Source organism: Ovis aries, chromosome 6 (assembly GCF_016772045.2).
Source record: "Ovis aries strain OAR_USU_Benz2616 breed Rambouillet chromosome 6, ARS-UI_Ramb_v3.0, whole genome shotgun sequence".
Classification (NCBI taxonomy): domain Eukaryota; kingdom Metazoa; phylum Chordata; class Mammalia; order Artiodactyla; family Bovidae; genus Ovis; species Ovis aries.
Genome location: NC_056059.1, coordinates 31,659,549 through 31,683,915, shown reverse-complemented (window position 1 = coordinate 31,683,915; position 24,367 = coordinate 31,659,549). Strand labels below are relative to the sequence as shown.

Below are 24,367 nucleotides of genomic sequence, written 5' to 3'. Positions count from 1 at the left end.
GGTCGCAAAGAGTCAGACACGACTGAGTGGCTGAGCACGAGCACACATTACCAAAGGTGACTGTTCTTTGTTCTGGTTTGTATCTCTTCTTTAGCTACTAAAACCATAGATTCTTTAATACATATATATTTTTATTATTATATATAAACTTTTGCAGAGTTAGTTGAGCAATTGTCTTCATCATTTCAGTTTCTTTCTGATATTTTAATCAGAAATAGTTAATCACATCTACCACTAAATTGTCAGATCTGTTTCCGCACTGCTTAAATAAGTATCTGTCTCAGGAATAGACATCCCAGCTTGTACTGTACCCCATGTCTACCATAATCTTGGACTATATCTCAGCTTTTTCCAATATTTTGTTTCAGTACTATTTGTTTAAATTTTCTTTTTATTTGTCTTGCCTTTTAACTCATTTATGGCAAAACATCTTGTCACACAACTCCCTGGTGGTCCAATAAATCTTTTGCAACTGATTGTAATACAGAAAGGCTTTCTAAAGTTCTTTTTTATAAAGTTTTGTTTTCTAAAAAAAGTTTCTTTTAACTACACAATACTTCTGGCCACTATTAATCACCCAACAGTAATATACAGTAAAAATATACAGTAAAAATTCCATTTTTATGCAACACGGGTTTAATGGGAATGCTGGCTTTTCAAGATGAAAGCATTCTCCTAGTAAAGAAGTGCAGCCAAAACAAATGAACCTCATTAATTGCTGTTTTCCAGACCCTGGGCTAGGTTCTGAGTTTCAAGATAAGTAAAAAACAAATAAATAACATTAAAAAAAATCTCATGAAAATCAGTAACATGTATTTTAATGAGGTAAAAAAAAAGAAGTAAAATTTCAAAACACAATGCTAAGATGTGAACATATATTTTAAGTATTAGAAGAGCACAGAAGAGACATCAGAATTTGATCTTGAAAGGAAGAAATTCACCAAGAAGATAAGCAAACATGCTGGGAAAACACCTACAAGGCAATGAATGATGAAATAGTCTGTGTGCCCTGTAATGTGAATATGAATGAGGCAAAAGGTTATTTCTGAAAATGCGGTAAAAAGTTTGTAGGGCAAATTTTTGAAGGATCTTGAATGCTATGGAGTTTGAACCATTTTCTAAGGGCAGTGGGTTATACAGGAAGTATTTAAATAAGGCAGAGGTAGGATCGGATTTGCACATCAGAAAGAACACTGTTAGCTGTGATGGTTGGATTAGAGGTAGGTGGGAGTAGAGATAGGGGAAAAGCTTAGAAATAATTCTCAAGGTAGAAATGATGAGGGTACTGGCAATGGGAAGGCAAAGGTAGTGATAGATTTGCAAGATTTAGGAGGTAAAATTTACAAAACTTGATGAGAAGTTAGAGTGAGGCGTTAGAAAGAAAGTCCACAGGTGAGGAAGAGCTTTAGCTCAGAATGAGTCTATTGGCAGGAAAAATAAAAGCATGGCAATTCTTGAAATCATAATAGAGGACAAAATAACAGTAATAATAGTAATAATAACTGCAAGGATCGGTAATTGAGCACTTAAAGAGTACATTTTAAGGTAAGTGTCTTCTATCAAAATCTACTACAAACCTCCAGATATTTTATTATAAAGTTATTATTTCTCCTGTTTAACAGGGAAAGGAATTGAAATTAGGACGATTTTAATTTGCTCAAGGATTGACACTTCAATCTTTATATCTTCAAAACCTGTGTTTTTAGAAGCTGAGAGGTTGCCCAGTGCAGAGGTTGGCAGTACCTCTCTGTGGTAGGCCTGCCTTCCCTGACCACCTCTGTCTAGTTTCCAACTCTTTTTTCTGTTTCTTGTGTCTCAACATTGCTAATTGTTCTCTCTGCTGGCCCTCTATTATGGCACGTAGTTGTTCTTTAAGTCGTTAAATTTTGGAGCGCTTTTCCTGCTTGGACACCTGCCTCTACCCTGCCAGCGAAATGCTCAGCCACTGCAACAAATGAACCACATAAGCACCAGTGGGCTCCATGTGGTTGCTATACTGGGCCCTTGGAGCTACAGTGAAATTTGTCCTTTGGCAGATGCTGAAATTACCATCCAGAGGAGGAAACTGGGGAGAGAGTGTGGGAGGAAAAGCCTGAACTGAGTTGGAGGACACTTTTAATGTATCCCTGCTTGTTTGTCTCTCATCCACTGTCAGCCCCTTGGCCTGAAGCATCCATCAGCCATTTTTCTCTCCCTGAAGAAAAATCCTTCTGATGGGATAACTTGAGTCAAGTGTTCCATTCTATTAAAAGTGGGATTAGACTTAAAATTCCCCAGAACTAGAGCTGGCAGCTCACTCTTGTCATTTGTTGGTGAACATTCCACACAACAAGGCTCAAATGTGAAACAAAAAAGAGAGAAAGAAAGAGAGGGAGGGAGGAAGAAAGAAGAAAAGAGAGAAAGGGAGAGGAGGTGTAAAAGAAAGGCCTATGAGAGTTATTTTAAAGTTTAAATGGATAAGAGCTATTCACCTACTGAAAGAAAATAGGTAAAAATATGAGTGAAAGTTCATGGCAGTGGGGATGGACATTAGATTTTTAACTATCTGACAGCTTTAAAAATCTAAGCAGCAACACATTCATTATAATTACACTAATAAAGTCATGTAAATGTCATAAAGAATTTGCTATGAAGAAAATTATGACCACTTAGTATCCTAAGTTCATACATTCTTGTACTTGGAAAGGTGATGAGGCTTTACTGCTGCTGCTAAGTCACTTCAGTTGTGTCCAACTCTGTGCGACCCCATAGACAGCAGCCTACCAGGCTCCCTCGTCCTTGGGATTCTCCAGGCGAGAACACTGGAGTGGGTTGCCATTTCCTTCTCCAATGCATAAAAGTGAAAAGTGAAAGTGAAGTCGCTCAGTCGTGTCCGACTCTGTGTGACCCCATGGACTGCAGCCCACCAGGCTCCGCCGTCCATGGGATTTTCCAGGCAAGAGTGCTGGAGTGGGGTGCCATTGCCTTCTCCGATGAGGCTTTAACTCAACTCCAATTCATGAATCTCCTTGTTAGTAGTATAAGGGGTCCTCCTGCCACAAACACCAAAAATATAATCCATTACAAATCATTAAATAGTGCATTATAAGATGAGGAACTGTTATAATAATAATCTTTGTATGAAAACAATAGATAGCTTGATCAAATACTGAAGTGACAAGTCCTAAAATCATCACTTTTTAAGGACACTGTTACTCTCCCCATTTATAGATGAGGAAAGTAAAGTTAACAGGGGTACCTACCATCACATGGCTTACAAATAAGAAACCTGCTTAACTTTAAAATCTAACCTACCCAATATCAAAGCTATTGTTATCAGATATAGCTAATATCAGACTATCACATATATCAAAATTAATTTTCAATGCTTGCAGGGTTTTCAGTATTTTTCTTCTCATGGAAAGAGTTTGTAACCAGCCTAGATCCACCCTAAATTTTAATTTCACAGAAGTACCCTGAATTACAAGTTCTTACTATTTGTAATATTCATGTAAATAACTGAATACCACTTACCTATCAGACAGTACTGTTTAGTATAGAACACAGGTATAATAAATAAAAGAAGAATTTCAGTAAGATGTAAGATGTTGAGAAAGTAAGGCTGATTAGACTGGAAAAACATTTGCTTTCTTTTATACGAATAGCTATGGACATTCATTTTTACTGTGTGTATGAGCTGGGGTGTGGGGTGGGGAGAGGAGGGCTCAGGGCTCACGGATTCTCAGAGTGATGGCCGAGTTTTCTATGTGTTTGGGCTTCCCAGGTGGCTCAGCAGTAAAGAATCTGCCTGCAATGCAGGAGACCTGGGTTGGATTCCTGGGTTGGAAAGATCCTCTGGAGGAGGGAATGGCAACCCACTCCAGTATTCTTGCCTGGAGAATCCCGTGGATGGAGGAGTCTCATGGTCCACAGTCCATGGGGACACGGCCGACACCCACAGCTTGGCGTGTGCATGTATATGGGTTTTGTGTGGTTAGCTGGAAAGACAGAATATATCAGTATGAGTATATTCACAGCTAACTTTTCTTTAAAATGTTCTAGATTTTCCCATTTCTTCTGTGTCCTGGGTAAACATTGCCAATTGTTAGAAAAGAAATGTCATTATTTACCAAGGTAAATTAATCTATGTGTTAGGTGCTTGTGGACTATTTTATAATTGTGTAGCATTTTAAAACAATGATTTGGCATGTCTAAATAATATCTACTCAGATGTTGACCTTAAGATATAATGGTTTTGAGGATTACCACTTGTGAAATAACCTACTTGATTTGTTTGCGGCTGCTGCTGCTGCTGCTACTGCTAAGTCACTTCAGTCATATCCAACTCTGTGCGACCCCATAGACGTCAGCCCACCAGGCTCCCCTGTCCCTGGGATTCTCCAGGCAAGAACACTGGAGTGGGTTGCCATTTCCTTCTCCAATGCATGAAAGTGACTCCTAGCGACCCCATGGACTACAGCCTGCTGGGCTCCTCTGTCCATGGGATTTTCCAGGCAAGAGTACTGGAGTGGGTTGCCATTGCCTTCTCCGCTTGATTTGTTTAGGGCCTCATATGAGCACGAAAATAACAAAAGTACTACTTATAACAGGTCCTTTCTTTCTCTGTTGGGCTCCTAAAACAGCTTTCTTTGTCTGTAATAAGCTATTTGTGTTCCCTTCATTTTGCTTCATTTTATTTTTGTCACCTTCGGTGTGCTATCTTGGTGTACTATGATGGAACGACACTGAATCAGACAAGCTATAATTTTTATTGCAAGCATATCTCACGGCACATTTATAAGCTGAACCTGATATCAGAAGTGAAGCTAGAGGGAACATGCCTTTGTTCTAAGTTACAAAATGTTCTGCTATTCTAAATTTGAAATATGTTGAAAATAAACTGCCTCTTTGTGACATCAAGAACTTCACATAGGAAACCTATCAAGATGTTGCTTTAAAATTTTTGTGTGTATAAAACAGTTTTGCCAGCTATAAAGCTATGTTATAATTCTATATTCACATTTAAAGCTAATATTCAAGGTGATACCATGGCACAAAAATTTGATTGTATTAAAGATCCAAGCAGTTGATTTCAATTTTCTTTTCATGGAAAGCTAAGAAGGAGCATTAATTTATTTAGCAGTATTTTACTAATATGACTATTTGAACAAAACAGTTACATATTTAGATATAGGCATAAACATTTTTTCACCAATACACTATGATCTTGCCAAGTGGAAACCTTCAGAAAGTTATAATCAAGATTAATTGCCAGAAACTACTGGGCAGAAAGTGACCAGTCATATCCAGGGAGGGTTTCTGGTGAATCCTAACGTGGCTTTCTCCAGTCCTAACATCACCTTCAGGTTCTAGAAAGCACAGGCTGGGTATAACTACCTAACCTTGCTCTTGCGTTTGTAGATATTGAGTGAATGAGATCTGCTATCATAATCTATACTGACAAGTTTCATTTCTTCCCCCTGTGTAACCAGTTTAAAGCATCACTAAACATTGGGAAATATGTTAGAATGTTAGTTTTGAATATAGTTTTACTTCTACTACTAGAAACAGTAATAAATAAGAAATAAACTGTTCTTTTGAAACAAAATTCTTATCACCATACTAGTGCCAAGATAATCTATGGTACATTCCAGGAGCAGATGCCCTGTCCCTCTGGTACTAGGCTGCACTCTAACTATGGGTAACACACTTTTATTCTTGCTTCTGCCCTCAATTATTTATCTATACTGTCACATTTTCTTTTAAAAATGGAAGAATTATCTCAATAATTGTAGGATATTCCAGAAAATTCTCCCCTTCAAATAGTCATTTTTACTTTATTTTACCTCCTTCAAGGAATGAGCAAGCAAAGGAATCTGTTGTTTGTTCTTGCTTCCCCGTTGCTGCAGCAGGGACCCCAGTAAAGCTTTGCTTGCAAAAAGAAAAAAAAAAATAGTAATTTTTAAATTCATCATTTTCTGAAGCAGAAGTATAGAGCAAAAAGGAATCACCATGGTATCACTCACATAAAGTAGATTATACACATGAACAACATAAAACTCAATAAAATGCAGATTAAATTTTGCTGAAAGTTACCATTAAAAACTGGCACAAATATTTAACAAACATGGCCCATAATGTATTGTTTGCAACACAGTTTTGCACATGATGGAAACTGGTGACCTGCAAGGGTATTCCCAATACCCTTACCCAGTGCTAGCGTTGCTTGCAAAGACCCCCCCAGGAAATCATTAGCAAACTCCATCTAGAAACAGACCAAAAGGTCAGAGGTATACATAACATGACATTCATGGCCCGTGGTTTTGGAGGGCTGTGGGTATTTGTTCTTGTTCAAAATATGGTATAGTGCTTCAAAGCATCTGCTCCCATTCTCAGAGGTTAGTGAGTCTGAAGCATGCCAGCATCTAATTTTAAACAGTATGCCAAAGACACATATTTGTTCTTAAATGTCAGTCATTAGAGTTGGGTGCCTACACAAATTCAGTGAGTTCCAGTGAAGTGGTAATTGGTTCTCCAAGTTAGAAAGTATGAGTGTCTTATCAGAAACTCAAATATAAGGAAATTGACCATCAATTTAGAAACGAACAACCTGGGACAAGTAGATACCATCTGTAACTTACAGATTGATTTGAAAATCCTGGAACATTATTCTGTAAAAGAGAAAGCTGAAAACATATTCATCTTTGCAGAAGCATGAAACTTACTCTATTTTAATACAAATAGAAATCTCTCTCTCTCACACACACACACACACACACACACTTAAAGCAAATCTAACAAAAACAAATAAATAAATATAGAGATAATAGTCAGCATCTTGCAGTAGAAATATGGTTTTTGGAGTTGGTCAAATCTACATTTGAATTCTGTCTTTATGCTTCAATGACCATGCCACACTAAGCTAATCCTTTATTCCCTGTACCTAAGGTTTCTTATCTATAAAATAGGTGAAATAGTTCTAAACATGAGGCATTGCTGTAAGGATAATGTATGCCAACTGCATAGCATGTATGGAGTATGCTCAATAAGTAATGACTATTACAAATACTAGTTTTTAAGTATACACCTACCCAAAACATGTTGTTTATACAAAATGTAATTATTTTATAAAAATGTTGAAGCCTTGGCACCTAAAAGAACATAATCTTAAAGCTTGCAACATACTGAAATTTTTAAAAAACTGTATGATTATATAGCTATATAATTTCATTTTTCTTTGCTTTGATGGGGATTGCTTGATTTTTTTCCTCACAGCTGGGGGAAAAAAATAGCCTTGCTCTATCACTTTAAATTTCCGCCTTTCCTTTAGTAATGATTTTTGTCTTCTTGTGATCCATGTAGGTTCTACACACCCTTACAGCAATTCTCTTTCTATATTATATCTTAATGTTAAGAAATAGCAAAAGAAAAAAAGCAATTTGACATTTGTATTTATGTATATTACTTTTTGCTTCCTTTATTTCCACTTGAAAGTATTCAGTACTCTGTCTTGTGTCTCTCTGCTCTCCCCAAAATCAAGGTCTCTCCAGGACCTTTCCAAGCAAACAGATATCCCTTACGGCACAGTCCTGGACTCTGCAGTATATGAGCATGTTCGCATGAAGGGAATGAATCCTTTTGAGAGAGACAGTATGTATTCCCAAATGTGGCGGATGATCAACCGAAGCAACGGATCAGAGAATAACGTTCTGGAGTCCCAAGCAGGCATTCAAAAGGTACTGGCCGTAGTTCTGCATTCATAGTCTGCCATTCTGTCCCTAATACTGGAGTTGCTAAACTGAGGTTGATGCTTCCTTTTCATAATTTTAACTTTGACATAGAGTTTTCAATTAAGGCTTTCCAGGTGGCTCAGTGGTAAAGAGTCCACCTGCCAGGAGATATGGGTTTGATCCCTGGGTCGGGAAGATCCCCTGGAGAAGAAAATGATGGTGTTTTCAGTTAAATTATGCCTCCTATTGATTTAAGAAGACTTTGAGGTGACTCACCACACCAGTTAAGGGAATTCACAGATTTCTGTGGTATGGTTAAGGATCCTTTTACAACAGAATTTCAAAACTAGAAAATATGAGCTGGTATTTTGTTCAGAACAAGGTCAGGGACTTATACACATGAAGACTGGAAAAGGCTTTTACAAATCCCATTACAAATATCATTCAGGTTATCCAAGTTTTTCAAACAACTCTGGTTGTTTTCTATACTACATTTGTTTTTAGATGAAAACTTTATCTTATATGATTATGTGAAGTTCTCTGTGAGTAAAAGTTAATCTTGTCCATAAATACAATTTCTATGAATGTCTATTTCTATTTCCAAAAATGAAAATCTTTATTAATAGCTTATTTTTATAAAATCATCATTTAGAAGTTATTTTTTTAAAAAAACACAGAGAGCCATCCTTTGTATTAAAAACATGAGATTAGTTTTTATTCTGGACTGTGGCTTATAAACATGTACATAAAAGTAAATCTTTCTTCCTTGGGCCCCATCAGCCTCCATGAGAGAACTGAATGATTTTTGCTTAAAATTATCCCAGCGGCTTTCACAGTGAAAATCACAAGGGCTGACTTTCACTAAGTAATTGTGGGATGAATGAATGAATAAATATCCAGTAACAGCATCAGTGGTGGTATATACTTTTTTCTGTCCCCTTTCACAGCATGATCATTTGAACTCCAAGTCTGAGTTCCTTGTTTAGAAGGCAAAACTACCTTGTTGGAAAATGTTTTGTTGACTGTAAATATTATTCTGCCATGTGGGCGTATCAGTCATGCCCAGCTCTTTGTGACCTGTCTGGCTTCTCTGTCCATGGGGTTCTCCCAACAAGAATACTGGAGTGGGTTGCCATGCCCTCTTCCAGGGGATCTTCCCGACCCAGGGATTGAATCTGCATCTCTTATGTCTCCTACACTGGCCGGCAGATTCTTTCCCACTAGCACTACCTGGGAAGCCCACGTTCTGTTCCAGGTTCCAGGATTAGTCTCTACCTTTTCGCATGTTGTCCTTTACCACTGCTCTCGCCATGGTTCCCTAGTGTCACCCTCATAATTCTTTCAGTCGCTGCACTGATACTATTATTTTAAAACTACTAATGCTGACATAAAGGTCTTTCTGAGTATAAATGATGCCTTTAAATAATGTCCTTGAAATCTTAGCAACAGTGTCTAACTCCTTCATTCTCATTATTTGAATCCCAGTTTCCCATGGCCCAGGTACCGATCATGAAATATATATTTCTTTTTGACCAGAGGCCTGTTGGTTCTTAGAATTTCAACATAGTACCCTCCACTTACTGGGGACATGGGGGAGGCAGGTGAGATTTGGTGGGTGAATGAACTTAGATGTTGTACTGGGGAGAAAGGAGGATAGATTTTAGGATTTACTAGGTACTCACTGGATGTGGATGAATTTAAGCCTCACAGTAGTTTTGGAAAGAGTTCTTTTCCTTCATATTGTCTATTGTTAAGAAAGAATTCTGCTTTCTTGAGTATAAATTGAATTTCAAAATTTATATTTTTATCAGTTTTAGATCTAAGAGCTCCTCATACTTTCCAAATGCTTTCTATACCATAACATTCTCCAGAGAAAATTCAATATCTGATCTCCACAGATACAAATTCCCAATAAAAATATTTTTCTCACATACATGTTCACTCCACTCATTCATTCATCCAGTACTGGCTAATTAACAATTATGAATCAGGTGCTGAGGTAGGAACTGGAGGTAAACTCGACCACAGGGGAATGCCTGGATTCATGAAATAGAGTCTGATGAGACCAATTGAAAAGGAAGCTAAAGTACATGATCAAACAAAATGATTTAAATTATGATAAAAACTATCAGAAAAACAAATAGGATGCTATCGTAGAAATTTGCTTGAGAAGCAGTGATCAGGTAAGCTTCCTAAGGATATAAGATATTAACTACAATCTGTCTGATCAGGAGATGGTTATGTAGAAGACAGGATGACAAAGCGTTCAGGCAATGCTTAGCATAGGCTAAGGCTCAAAGATCCATTCAGAAACCAGTTTTTAAATCTACATGAAATGGACACTGTTGAATGAGAAAAAGTGGAGAATGAGGTTAGTAAGCAGGGGACAGATCATACAGGACCTTGCCTGTGGTTAAGAACTTGGATTTTATTTGAATTAGAAAAAAAAAAAAGATGCTGCTGAAATAACAGAATGTAATGGTTGATTTTTATTTGTCAAGAAGATCATTATAACTTCCATGTGGGAACTGGGTAAGAATGAAAATAGTGAGACCATAAGAAACTTGTAACTATCTAAGGTAGCCAGCTAAATTAACACCTTGTTTCATTCCCATGTTCTTATATATATACACACACACACACACAAACATACACACACACACACTATTACCCATCATTCTTTGTATTATTATAAACTGGTTACACTTCTGACATCCCAGTATTTCCAAAATAATACATAAATCTAGAGATAGCATCAGTTGCTACATAGAAGCTTTGTGTTAGTCACTCAATCATGTCTGACTCTTTGCAATAGACTGTAGCCTGCCAGGCTCCACTGTCCATGGAATTTTCCAGGCAAGAATACTGGAGTGGGTTACCATTCCCTTCTCCAAGGGAACTTCCCAACCCAGAGATTGAACCTGTGTCTCCTGCATTGCAGGCAGATTCTTTATTGTCTGAGTCACCAGGGAAGCTCTAGGATATACTTATATATCATCTAAGGTCTTCAGTGTTCTTTAAGAAAACCTCTTCTTTTTTAAATATGTACATAGAATTTCCTGCATTTTCTGGGTTTTTTTTTTAAATTTATGCTGTTTAATTATGTGTATATGTAAAAATAAACTGTAAATATTCAAACTCAGAAAATTCCTATTCAAGAGTCTATGAAATAGAAGTGTTTTAGACTCAGCTATTGACAGTTTTGTAGTATGTGCTATGAAATTTAGTTAATAATTTTTAGGCTTTCATATTTCTTTTTCTTTTAATACATAACTATTCCATTGCTTTTCAACTTAGGCTTGTGTTTTTTATACTGTTGTTAAATGTCATACTTTTTTTTTTAATCTGTTATGAAGAGTGGAAAGAACTCTGGTCTTAGAAAAAAAACTCTCTGGTTTTCATTCTTGTTTCTTCCAGTTCTCAGCTCTGTACTTTGGGAAAATTACTTGGTTTCTCTAAGATTTACTCTTCTCATCAGTAAAATTATCACATATGTGAGAATTAAAGGCCTGGACTTTGCAGGCATACAGATAGGTTTGAATCCAGTTCATTTTTTTAAGTAAAATGTGTAAATGTGACTAGTTACTTAACATTTCTGGGACTCAGAATTGTTATCATGATATTAAGAATTTCTGCTTCTTATGGTTTTGATCATTATTAAGTATATATATGCACAAACATATATATATAGAAGTATGATTAGAATAATAAACTCTTAAGATGATTCTAAAGTTTACATGAAAGAATGTGAGTGATTTCTTATTACAAAGCATTATTACTTGGTATTTCCTAAGGTTAACCTAAAATTATGACATAATAAGAAAAGGTAATGCAATAAAAGAAGTAGAGAACAATTTCTATTTCTATTCCCTGATAGTCTGCTGATAAAGATGGCTTACAAGTTTAAAACTGCCAATCAAGTCCCTAAGTACTTATTATACCCCATATATTCAATTTTCTGATTTAGTAGAGGAGTAGTGAAAAATGTTCTTATTAATTTATAATGGGAAATATCAAAGTGAAATTTGCTTATTGTCTACATTTCTTTCAATCAGTATCAGAGACAGCTGAAAACTGATTAGACAGAGACTAGGTAGTTATAATAAAATGTATTTTGGTTCAGTTTTCAAGGTCTTGGCCAGCTTTCAAAATCAACCAACCAACAAACGATAACCTCTTCACCTGCTAAAGCTCACTGGGAGTTCATAAGTTTGAGAACTATAACACATGAAATATTTCTGGTAGACTCTTCCTGGAGTAACCAGTCTTGCACATCTCACACAGAAACTCCCTGTTCTCTGCCATTGATTTCTAATTTGTACAGGCAGAAAAGACCCCCAAGGTCTTATAACTCAATATCCACAAAAGGCCAAACTTCATCTATAGTATATTTGACAGGAATTCGTATATAAGAAAAGCCTGCATCACTGTGAAAACAATCCTCCCAATCTAATTGCAATTTTAAATGGATCCCATTCATGTCTTAGGTTGTGCTTGTTCCTAATGGTACTACTAGTCTCACTGTTTTTCTTACTTGAAGGTAAATTCTGATCCCTTCTAACAGCTTTGGCCTGCTTATACCAAAGATACCTGTAAAAATGAGGGTTCTGTAAACAAATTCTAATCTGCTGTTCTTCGGAGGCATTTACTGTACCACACTAGCCTAATTAAACTAGAACAAATGTGTTTCTGCCTTCCTCTTCTTAGGACTTTTTGCATAAGCAGGAGAAAAAATGTGATTTGAAAAATATAACTGGGTTTTTTTTTTAATGAATTCATCCAATAGTTATTTATTGAGCATATTCTGTGTATCAGTCAGTGTTTGGGTCATTGAACATAAATGAAAAAAAAATACCTTCATGAAGTATACATTCTAGTGGGGAAGGCAAACAATAAACCAGATAAATAAAATATGTTGTATTTCAGGAGTAATCACTGACACTGGAATAAATGTTAATATATAAAGTAAGTGAGGGGTGGAGGTAGAAGAGAAGTATACATGTGGATAAAGTTTTTCCAGGCACAGGGTCAGCCAGTGCAAAGGCCCTGAGGTGGGAGCATGCCTGGATGTTCTAAGATTGTGACGGAGGCTAGCATAGCTCCAGAAATGCAGTGCAATATTATTAACTATGGTCACCATGCTGTGTATTACATCCCCATGACTTGCTTATTTTATAACTGGAAGTTTGCACCTTTTGACTGTTTTTACCCATTGTAATCTTAACTGTGGAGTGGAAGGCATCTGAATATCTTAAATCATTCAGGTTATTCTGATTCACAACAAAGACTGAAAATCACTGATGTAATATTTTGAAACCAGGTAAATGACTTTGGCTTTTACTCTGATGTAGGAAAGCAAGTAAGGCTTGAGGCCAGAAGAGTGACGTGGTCTGACTGACTTTTGAAGGTCCACTCTAGGTCTGTGTAGGAAACAGGCAGGGACTGGTAGCAGGGAGCCCAGTGTAGAGGCTGCTGTAATCTTCCAAGTGGGACATGATGGTGGGCGGACCGGGGGGTTATGGTGAAAATGGTAAGAAGTGGTTGAATTTGAATGTATTGTGAAGGTAGTTCTGATGAGCTTTTCTAGAAGATTGAATGTGGGGTATGAAAAAGAGGAGTTAAAGATGCATCCAACGTGTTTCACTTAAGTAATTGGAAGAAGGAATTTGCCATTTATTGTGACTGAAAAAACTATGGGAAGAGCAGATTTTAAATGCCAAATTAAAATTTGCCTTTGGCATGATAGTTAATATAAAATGCTTCTTAATTATCCAGGCAAAGATGCCAAGAAATTTGCTTCATATATGAATTGAATGTTTAGGAGAAAGTTCTAGCTGGAGATAAACATCTGGGGATGATTAGCATAATGTTTGCCTTTTAAAGTCATCAGACTGGATGCTGTCACTTAGGACATGTATGTATCTAGAGAAGAAAGATATCTAAACTAATCCATGGGACAGTTTAATATTTAGAAGGGGGGGAGATTTTAATAAAAGGATATAGCAGAGTCAGGGAATGATCAGCCAATGAGGCAGGAAAAAAACCAAGAGCGGTTGTTTAGAAGCCACATGAAAAAAGTGTCTCATGGAAGCTCAGCTGAACAACTGTCAAATGATGCTCATGGATCAAATATGATGCAGACTAAGAATTAATGATTTGTTTGGTTACCAGTAGTCACTGGTAACCTTGACAGGAGCAGATCTGTAGAGTGAAAGGAGCAGGAATTACATACAATTCAATTGGAGAGAAAAAAAAGAGACAGGTGATTATGAGAATAGGCACTTTTTAAAGGTGCTTTCCTGTAAGGAAATAGTGAATAATAGGACAGATTCCTGGAGTGGGATGTGAAGTTCAGGAAATTTTTTTAATGAGAGACGATATACAGTCTCTGTATATTTATAGGACAATATAATAAAGAAGGCAGTACTCAAGATGCAGGAGAGAGACAGGAGCACTGCCAGGATCCACTGTACAAGCAGAGGGTCAGGTTTAGGAGCACAATCCAGCCATAGTAAGAGGAGGGAGGCTAGAGTATACAGGGATACTTTCAGATAGGTTGGAAGATATGGTGATGGGAGCACATCAAAGTTCATTTTTGACTGCTTATATTTACTCAGGGGAAAAAAAAAAAAAAACAGGGATGAGGGTCATCACCAAAGCAGGATAGAGATTCTGGAGATTTAAAGAAAGAAACAGTAGGCATGGTTGTTCTGGAGAATGGGAGGAACCATTAGGCTAGGGAAATGGAATAGATTCCTAAACAAGACTAAAGCCCCCTTTGCCGTAGTGGTCATGACTGTAAATTGGGACTAATCTGCATGATTGTGGGGTTTTCTCTGCCCTCTCTATCTTCAGCTGCCAATTTCACCAGAATGGGAATGGTATTTGCCAGGTAAGTACGGTAGAAGGCAGTGAGGTGAGGAAGTTGAGAGTATACGTGAAGAAATGATCTCTATTACAAATCATGGAATCTGAGCTGTATAGGAAAGAAGTCAAAGCACAAGGAAACTGAGGCTAACAAAAGGATGGCATGAACAGCGGGCTATAGGTCTAGATAGGATTGGAGAATTGTTGGAGTTACTGAACCGGAAAGATAGGACTGGAAATAATATCAAGTTTGGTTCTGAGATGACACAGCTGAAATTGAGATGATGAGGACAGTGCTGGCATTGGAGATGATATGACATGAGAGTGGGTGGCTGATGCGGGAGAAAAGACACGATCTCTGGAGAAGTAGACGCCAAGAGACCGATAAGCCAAGTGCTGGGAAAGGATGTCTATGTGAATAATTGAATCACCAAGAATAACCACAGAAGTGGAATTTGAGGGTGGCAGAGAAGCAAGTGATATAATCTTTCAGAAAGTTTGGAGGAGTGGCAGAATTAGCAGATGTCTGCAGGAAGAATGAGTAGCATGTAGTAGTCTGATAGCATGAGTTTCAAAGCTGAAGGACTTCAGAGACAAGGGTCTAAAACTGGTTCAAAGGGCAAGGAGAACACCTAGCCCTGATCCAGCAACAGTGGTGTGAATATTGTCGAAAAGAAAACTGGTCATCACTTGAGAAGACCGAAGCCGCTGCGGTATCTCTTGAGGAGAAGCAGGTTCTACTTAGCAAAAGAAAGGAAAAGGATATTGTGTTGTCGTTGTTCAGTCACTAAGTCATGTCCAGCTCTTTGTGACCACACGGACTGCAGCATGCCAGGCCTCCCAGCCTCTCACCATCTCCTGGAGTTTGCCCAGGTTCATGTCCATTGAATCAGTGATGCTATCCAACCATCTCATCCTTTGCTGCCCTCTTCTCCTTTTGCCTTCAGTCTTTCCCAGCATCAGTGTCTTTTCCAATGAGTTAGCTCTTCAGATAAGGTAGCCAAAGTATTGGAGGAAGAAAATTTAAGAAAACAAAAAAGGAAATTTAAAAACCAAAAAAAAAAAAAAAAAAACCAGCTTGAGGGTATAGGGAGAATAACTGTATGTCTTGGTTTGGAACAGCATTAATTTAATTAACAGCATAATTTAAACAGCATCCAAAGTCTAGACAATTGGAAAGGGATGGGGAAATTGGTCAAAACCAGGCAGCACACGGATTCAAATCAAGAAGTGCTGAGGAGTGACTTAGAAGTCAGATTTTTCATGATGCTGGGCCCTCAAAGATTTAGAAACAATATGGACTTTAGGCTCTAAATCAATTAGCTAAGTTGGTGAATATGAGATGACAGGGTGGGTGAGCATGCTGCCAAGATTGTGGTAACATTGGCAGAGAGGAGTCCTGACAAAGAGCAGTCTTACCAAGAGCCGAGAGATTTGAGGGCATCACTTCCTACAACTGACGGACCAATGGGAAATGTAGCAGCTGACAAGTGGGAACCAAGTTACATAAAAGAAAAAAAAAAAAAAACATTGTAAGTAGAAAACAAACTTCAACTGTTATTTAGTTTTACCTATAATAATTTTTGGTCTTAGGGACTTCAAACCTATGAACCACACTGGCCATATTTTCCTCTGGTTGTTCCGTTCCTCATCCTCTTCGAGCACTATACCTTCATTTGCCATTGAGTAAAAATGCCAGAGTAGATAACAGAGCCAGCAGCAGAGAAAGGGTAAGAGCTAGCTTGAGCTTCAGTAAGTGTCGTCGTCAGATATTGACTAGGTACATGACCCTAACATCGGGGTCAGGCCCCTATTATAGAAGTGAATAATCAGACTGAATACAACTTGGAGAGAAAAGCACAGCAAAATACTAAACAGCTTGGGTCTATGAAAATGCCAAGAGTCCTGGGCTGTCATGCCATAGGGTTTAGAGGTAGCAGTCTATTTGCTACATGTGCCTTTTGCCAAATGATTCAAACAAATATATGATTCACTCGAGCACTTTGCCCTGCAGCTGGGAGCTCAGATCCCACTGGCCTATTTTCTGCTCTCCAGAAACCAGAGTTTTTAGGTATGTGTCATTTATCACACAATAAAAGAACAGAACCAGTGAAAGAATGAAAAAACATATAGAGATAATTTCCAGCAACCCTGCTAATGCATTTCTGATGCCTGGGATTGAGTGTTGTTGTTGTTGTTGTTTAATTAGTATTATTTCTAAAAGAAAAAGACTTATTTTTGAAAATAAGAGAAGACTTTAAAAACTTATTTTTGTTTCTCATAATCTTCATGGATGTTGAAATCAATTAGCCTTGATTAGATATTTTCTCAAAGAGGAAAGGAGAAATCTAAAACCATGTACTTCTTAGGCAGTCCTGAGCATTTTACGTTGAGTTAGAATATGTCAGGTCTTACAGAACACAAAGAAAACTACAAATAAAGATTTTTTTCTAGATGCCCAGAAAAAAATATGCATAATTCTCTAAAGTAAAGGAATATAATAAAATGATGTCTTATGTGTGTAAAGATGACACTACTCAGCCACCATACACAGAGAATGTATTTTTTAAATTGCTTTTTTTATATAGTGATTTACTCTATGATGAGAGCTACACCTACTCCAGTTCTTTTAATTAGTTACATCTGATTCCAAGGCATGTCTATATTCACTCAATCCTATAACATACATATATTTAGTCTAATTTGGAAAACTAGTCTAATTTAGTCTAGAAAGTTAGAAATTAGACTAAATTTAACTAATTAGACTAAATTTAGACATTTAGTCTAATTTAGGAAAATCCCATGGACGGAGGAACCTGGTGGGCTTCAGTCCATGGGGTCGCTAAGAGTCGGACACGACTGAGCGACTTCACTTTCCCTTTTCACTTTCATGCATCGGAGAAGGAAATGGCAACCCATTGCAGTGTTCTTGCCTGGAGAATCCCAGGGATGGCAGAGCCTGGTGGGCTGCTGTCTATAGGGTCGCACAGAGTCAGACACGACTAAAGTGACTTAGCAGCAGCAGCAGCAGCAGCAGTCAAATTTGGAAAACTCAGCAGTGGCCACAGGACTGCAAAAGGTCAGTTTTCATTCCAATCCCAAAGAAAGGCAATGCCAAAGAATGCTCAAACTACCACACAATTTCACTCATCTCTCACACTAGCCTAATATATTTAGGCTAATAGGTATCAGAAACTATTATTTTAGGTACACAGGATGAAAAGATGGATTAGTTTGATGAAAGTGGCCAGTAAAATGAAGAATAGCAGCTACCCCACAGAAAGATATACAAGGTATTAAGAGGACACAGAGAAAGGGGACCTATTGTAGCCTGGAGGATGAGGCTGGTACAGATCACAAAGGTTTCCTGTAGGAGTAATATCCAACTTAGAATAAGCAGGATTTAATTAAGTTAAAGACAGAAAGAATTAAGTAGCATAGGGAAGAGGCAGCCTGAACAAAAACGTTGAGGTAAACAGAACAATGTATGTGCAGAAACAAAGAGCAGAGCAATTACAATTAGATATAAACGACAATTAGATATAAACTACTATATCTATCTAATATAGATATATGTATAATAGAGGAAAACAATGGAATGGGAAAGACTAGAGATCTCTTCAAGAAAATTAGAGATATCAAGGGAACATTTCATGCAAAGATGAGTACAATAAAGGACAGAAATGGTATGGACCTAACAGAAGCAGAAGATATTAAGAAGAGGTGGCAACAATACACAGAAAAACTGTACAAAAAAGATCTTCATAATCCAGATAACCACAAAGGTGTGATCACTCACCTAAAGCCAGACATCCTGGAGTACGAAGTCAAGTAGGACTCAGGAAACATCACTATGAACAAACTAGTGGGGATGATGGAATTCCAGCTGAGCTATTTCAAGTTCCTAAAAGATGATGCTTTGAAAGTGCTGCACTCAATATGCCAGCAAATCTGGAAAACTCAGCAGTGGCCACAGGACTGGAAAAAGTCAGTTTTCATTCCAATCCCAAAGAAAGGCAATGGCAAAGAATTCTCAAACTACCGCAAAATTGCACTCATCTCTCACACTAGCAAAGTAATGCTCAAAATTCTCCAAGCCAGGCTTCAACAGTACGTGAACCAAGAACTTCCAGATGTTCAAGCTGGATTTAGAAAAGACACAAGAATCAGAGATCAAATTGCCAACATGCATTGGATCATCAAAAAAGCAAGAGTTTCAGAAAAACATCTACTTCTGCTTTATTGACTACCAACGTCTTTGACTAGGTGGGTCACAACAAACTGTGGAAAATTCTTCAAGAGATAGGAATACCAGACCACATGACCTGCCTCCTGAGAAATCTGTATGCAGGTCAAGAATCAACAGTTAGAACTGGACAAGAAAAAACAGACTGGTTCCATATTGGGAAAGGAGTATGTCAAAGCTGTATATTGTCACCCTGCTTATTTAACTTATATGCAGAATACATCATGCAAAAAGCCAGGCTAGATGAAGCACAAGCTGAAAACAAGATTGCCAGGAGAAATATCAATAACCTGAGATATGCAGATGACACCACCCTTATGACAGAAAGCAAAGAACTAAGGAGTCTCTTGATGAAAGTGAAGGGAGAGAGAGGAAAAAGTTGGCTTAAAACTCAGCATTCAGAAAACTAAGATCATGGCATCCGGTCCCATCACTTCATAGCAAATAGATGGGGAAACAATAGAAACAGTGACAGACTTTATTTTCTTGGACTCCAAAATCGCTGCAGATGGTGACTACAGCCATGAAATTAAAAGATGCTTGCTCCTTGGAAGAAAAGCTATGAGCAACCTAGACAACATATTAAAAAGCAGAGACATTACTTGCTAAGAAATGTCTGTATAGTCAATGCTGTGATTTTTTTCCATTAGTCATGTATGGATTTGAGAATTGGACCATAAAGAAAGCTGAGGGGCAAAGAATTGATGCTTTTGAACTCTGTTGTTGGAGAAGACTCTTGAGAGTCCCTTGGACTGCAGGGATATCCAACCAGTCCATCCTAAAGGAAATCAGTCCTGAATATTTATTGGAAGGACTGATGCTGAAGCTTAAACCTTAATACTTTGGCCACCTAATGCAAAGAACTGACTCATTTAAAAAGACCCTGATGCTGGGAAAGATTGAAGGCGAAAGGAAAAGGGGACGACATAGGATGAGATGTTTGGATGGTATCACCGACTCAATGGACATGAGTTTGAGTAAGCTCTGGGAGTTGGTGATGGTCAGGGAAGTCTGGCGTCCTGTAGTCCATGGGGTTGCAGAGTCGGACATGACTGAGTGACTGAACTGACATGTGTTAGAGTCTTCTAGATAAATAGGACCAGTAAGATACAGTAGATATAGATATAGACATATCCTAAATTAGTTATCTCACTATATATAAATAATCTTATACATCTATACATGTTTTATATACAGTAATAAATATCTATAGTCTATATATATTTTATATACATATATACATACATATATGTGTATATATGTGACTGTGTATATATACATACACACACACAGAGAATGAGATTTATTTTAAGAAACTGGGGCCTCATGAGATTACAGAGGCTGACAAGTCCCAGAATCTACTGTCTGTAAGCTGAAGACCCAGGAAAGCCAATGATGTAAATTTCAGTCCACATGCATGCAAAGCTGATGGTATAAATCCCAGCCCGAGGGCAGGAACAGACTAAGGTCTTGGCTCATGCAGTCAGAGCCAACGAGAATTCAGCTTTCCTCTACCTCTGTGTTCTGTTCTGGTCCTGCATGGGTGAGATGGTGCCCACCCACATCAGGAAGGCAGTCTACTTAGTCCACCAGTTCACAGACACACTCAGAAAGAGTGTTTCACAAGATATCTGGTTTTTCTGTGGCCCAGTCAATTTGATGCCTAGAATTAACCAACACAGAACTATAGTCAAGTGAAGGGGATAGGAGGTGCAGTTTGTGCCGTGGATCAAAGTGCATCCTGGACCATGTATCATCCGAACCTGCCAATCAGATGTTAATTGTATAGTTTTAGCTAAATGAACAAACAGATGTGAAAAGAATAACCAAAAATATTTGAAATTTCTGGATTGAAAAGAAGATAGAATCACTTTGGGCCTCAAAATCGTGGAAAGGGAATAGATGAGTTCTGAGATTTCTTCTAGAGCTAATTTCAATGAGTCTTTGGACCCTGATTTCAAAGTGTTTAGAAGCCACATGAGAGAAGTGTGCCTCCCAGGAAATGGCAGACACCCCTAGTGGGAGTCTCAGATGTCAGTTTTGATTTAACATATCCTCATTCTTATGCCAAAGTATTCTACAAAAGAATTCCAAGTTTGTAGTTCCCCAGAATGAAAACAAATGGATAGGCGCATCTTTGTTTCCTGGTGGTTCCGTTATGTTCCAAAACTTCTTTATCCAATAAACAGTTTAAATTACACTTTGCCTTGGCTTTGTTCTTACTCTAAACTTCCTTCGCAAATTGGAATGTGCATATACATTTTTTAAATTTCTATTGGGAAAATTCAAAAAAGTAAAAATTATAATTCCATTGTAATTTTTAAATTAGCCCATTCCACCCATCCAGTTTTACTTTCAGTTTACTTCTGTTTAATAGCAGGCTGATAATCTTCATGACTTTCTTCTATGTTTAATAGGCACAAACATGCATGCAGTTTTTTATTCAATTTCCATTTTGACATTTTAGAAAATAAAATGTTTTCTTGCTTTTGTCTTTTTCAATTTCTGTCATAAACATCTTTCAGGTTAGCATACACATATATGCATATTATAATATATAAGTTTAAGACCTTCAAAATAGTCCATGAATTATTGTTGTTGTTCAGTCACTCAGTCGTGTCCAACTCTTTACAACCCCATGGACTGCAGCATGCCAGGCTTCCCCGTCCTTCACCATTTCCCGGAGTTTGCTCAAACTCATGTCCGTTGAGTTGTTGATGATATCCAACCATCTCATCTTCTATTATCCCCTTCTCCTGCCTTCAGTCTTTCCCAACATCAGGGTCTTTTCCAATGAGTCGGGTCTTTTCCAATGATTCAGCTCTTTGCATTAGGTGGCCAAAGTATTGAAGCTTCAGCTTTAGCATGAGTCCTTCCAGTGAATATTCAGGAGTGATTTCCTTTAGAATTGACTGGTTGGATCTCCTTGCTGTCCAAGGGACTCTCAAGGGACTCTCCAGCAGCACAGATGAAAGTCATCAGTTCTTTGGCACGCAGCCTTTTTTATTGTCCAGCTCTCACATCCGTACATGACTACTGGAAAAACCATAGCTTTGACAAGACATGCTTTTGTAGGCAAAGTAATGTCTCTGCTTTTTAACATGCTGTCTAGTTATAGCTTAGTTAGTTATAGGTTAGTTGTAGTTATAGCTAGAGGTTCAGTTCAGTTCAGTCGCTCAGTCGTGTCCAACTCTTTGCAACCCTATGAATCGCAGCACTCCAGGCCTCCCTGTCCATCACCAACTCCTGGAGTTCACTCAGACTCACATCCATCAAGTCAGTGTTGCCATCCAGCCATCTAATCCTCTGTCCTCCCCTTCTCCTCCTGCCCCCAATCCCTCCAGGCATCAGAGTCTTTTCCAATGAGTCAACTCTTTGCATGAGGTGGCCAAAGTACTGGAGTTTCAGCTTTAGCGTCATTCCTTCCAAAGAAATCCCAGGGCTGATCTCCTTCAGAATGGACTGGTTGGATCTCCTTGCAGTCCAAGGGACTCTCAAGAGTCTTCTCCAACACCACAATGCAAAAGCATCAGTTCTTTGACACTCAGCTTTGTTCATAGTCCGACTTTCACATCCATACATGACCACTGGAAAAACCATAGCCTTGACTAGACAGACCTTTGTTGGCAAAGTAATGTCTCTGCTTTTGAATATGCTATCTAGGTTGGTCATAACTTTTCTTCCAAGGGGTAAGCATCTTTTAATTTCATGGCTGCAGTCACCATCTGCAGTGATTTTGGAGCCCCCCAAAAATAAAGTCTGACACTGTTTCCACTGTTTCCCCACCTATTTCACACGAAGTGATGGGACTGGATGCCATGATCTTCGTTTTCTGAATGTTGAGCTTTAAGCCAACTTTTTCACTCTCCTCTTTCACTTTCATCAAGAGGCTTTTAGTTCCTCTTCACTTTCTGCCATAAGGGTGGTGTCATCTGCATATCGGAGGTTATTGATATTTCTCCTGGCAATCTTCATTCCAGCTTGTGCTTCTTCCAGCCCAGCATTTCTCATGATGTACTCTGCAGATAAGTTAAATAAGCAGGGTGACAATATACACCCTTGACGTACTCCTAGCTAGAGGTTAGTTATAGCTTTTCTTACAAGGAGCAAACATTTTTGAATTTCCTGGATACAGTCACCTGATCTGCAGTGATTTTGGAGCCCAAGAAAATAAAATCTGTCACTGTTTCCATTGTTTCTCCATCTGTTTGCCATAAAGTGATGGGGACCAGATGCCATGATCTTCATTTTTCATTTGTAGAATTTTATTCCAGGTTTTTCACTCTCCTCTTTCACCTTCATCAAGAGGCTCTTTAATTCCTCTTCACTTTCTGCCATTAGAGTGATGTCACCTACATGTCTGAGGTTATTAATATTTCTCCTGGCAATCTTGATTCCAGCTTGTGCTTCATCCAGCCCGACATTTCTCATGATGTACTCTGCATATTTTAAATAAGTAGGGTGACAATATACAGCCTTGACATAATCTATTTCCAGTTTTGAACCAGTCTGCTGTTCATGCCCTGTTCCAATTGTTGCTTCTTTACCTGCATACAGGTTTCTCAGGAGATAGGTAAGGTGGTCTTTCCATCTCTTTATGAATTTTCCACTGTTTGTTATGATCCACACAGTCAGAGGCTTTTGCATAGTCAGTGAAACAGAAGTATGTTTTTATGGAATTCTCTTGCTTTTTCTATGATCCATCAGATGTTGGCAATTTGATCTCTGGTTCCTCTGCCTTTCCTAAATCCAGCTTGTACATCTGGAAGTTCTCAGTCCATATACTACTGAAGCCTAACTTGAAGGACTTTGAGCATTACTTTGCTAGCATGTAAAATAAGTACAATTGAGTGATATCAAACCATTGCCGTTGATAAACACTTTTAATGCTTCATACATTTTCTCCCAAAAGCAACCATGATGAACATTTATTTTTATATATTTGTGGGGTTTTAAAAATAAATACAGTAATAAAAGTGGGGTTCTAGGTTACAGTATGTACATTTATGAATTTAATTACCACTCCCAAGGTAGTCTCTAAAAATGTACCAATTTCTATAGAAAAGAGAGCTGTGTTCTCCCACTTTCTTGCCTGAGTTGCTAGAGTTAAATTACCTTACTCTTTTATTGTTCATTTTTGCCAAAATGATGGATGGAATGTATATTATTTTTATTTTCACTTTTCAGATTCATTAGGTTGAACATTTTTTAAAATGTGTGTTAGCTTTTGTACATCATCTATATGTTGCTAAATTTTATTTCTTTTGCTTTTCTATTGGCTTAATTATAATTATCAGTTTCATGCTACTTTAAAAACTATTGATGATTGTACTTTGTCTATTTCATTACCCCACCTTTAACCCATCAGGCTTTTCTATTTCAATCCATGCTCGCATCTGCATTTACACTGTCGGTTAAGCAGATGTACTGGCAAGCAAACATGATTTAGTCAGGTCCTAATATAAATCCACATGCCCAAGTGTACACTTCATAAGACAACATTTCTTTTGCCAGACAGTACTTTCAAAGAGCAGCATTTACTTTT

At 37.8% G+C, this 24,367-nt stretch overlaps 1 protein-coding gene across 1 annotated transcript in view; it reads left to right on the top strand.

The window, feature by feature from the left end:
• GRID2 (glutamate ionotropic receptor delta type subunit 2) overlaps window positions 1–24,367 on the top strand; it is a 1,640,866-nt gene that overhangs the window by 1,384,649 nt on the left and 231,850 nt on the right. The window contains exon 13 of the mRNA XM_004009703.6: window positions 7,520–7,715. Coding sequence (XP_004009752.1) covers window positions 7,520–7,715 — 196 coding nt within the window. The remainder of the gene's footprint in view (window positions 1–7,519; window positions 7,716–24,367) is intronic.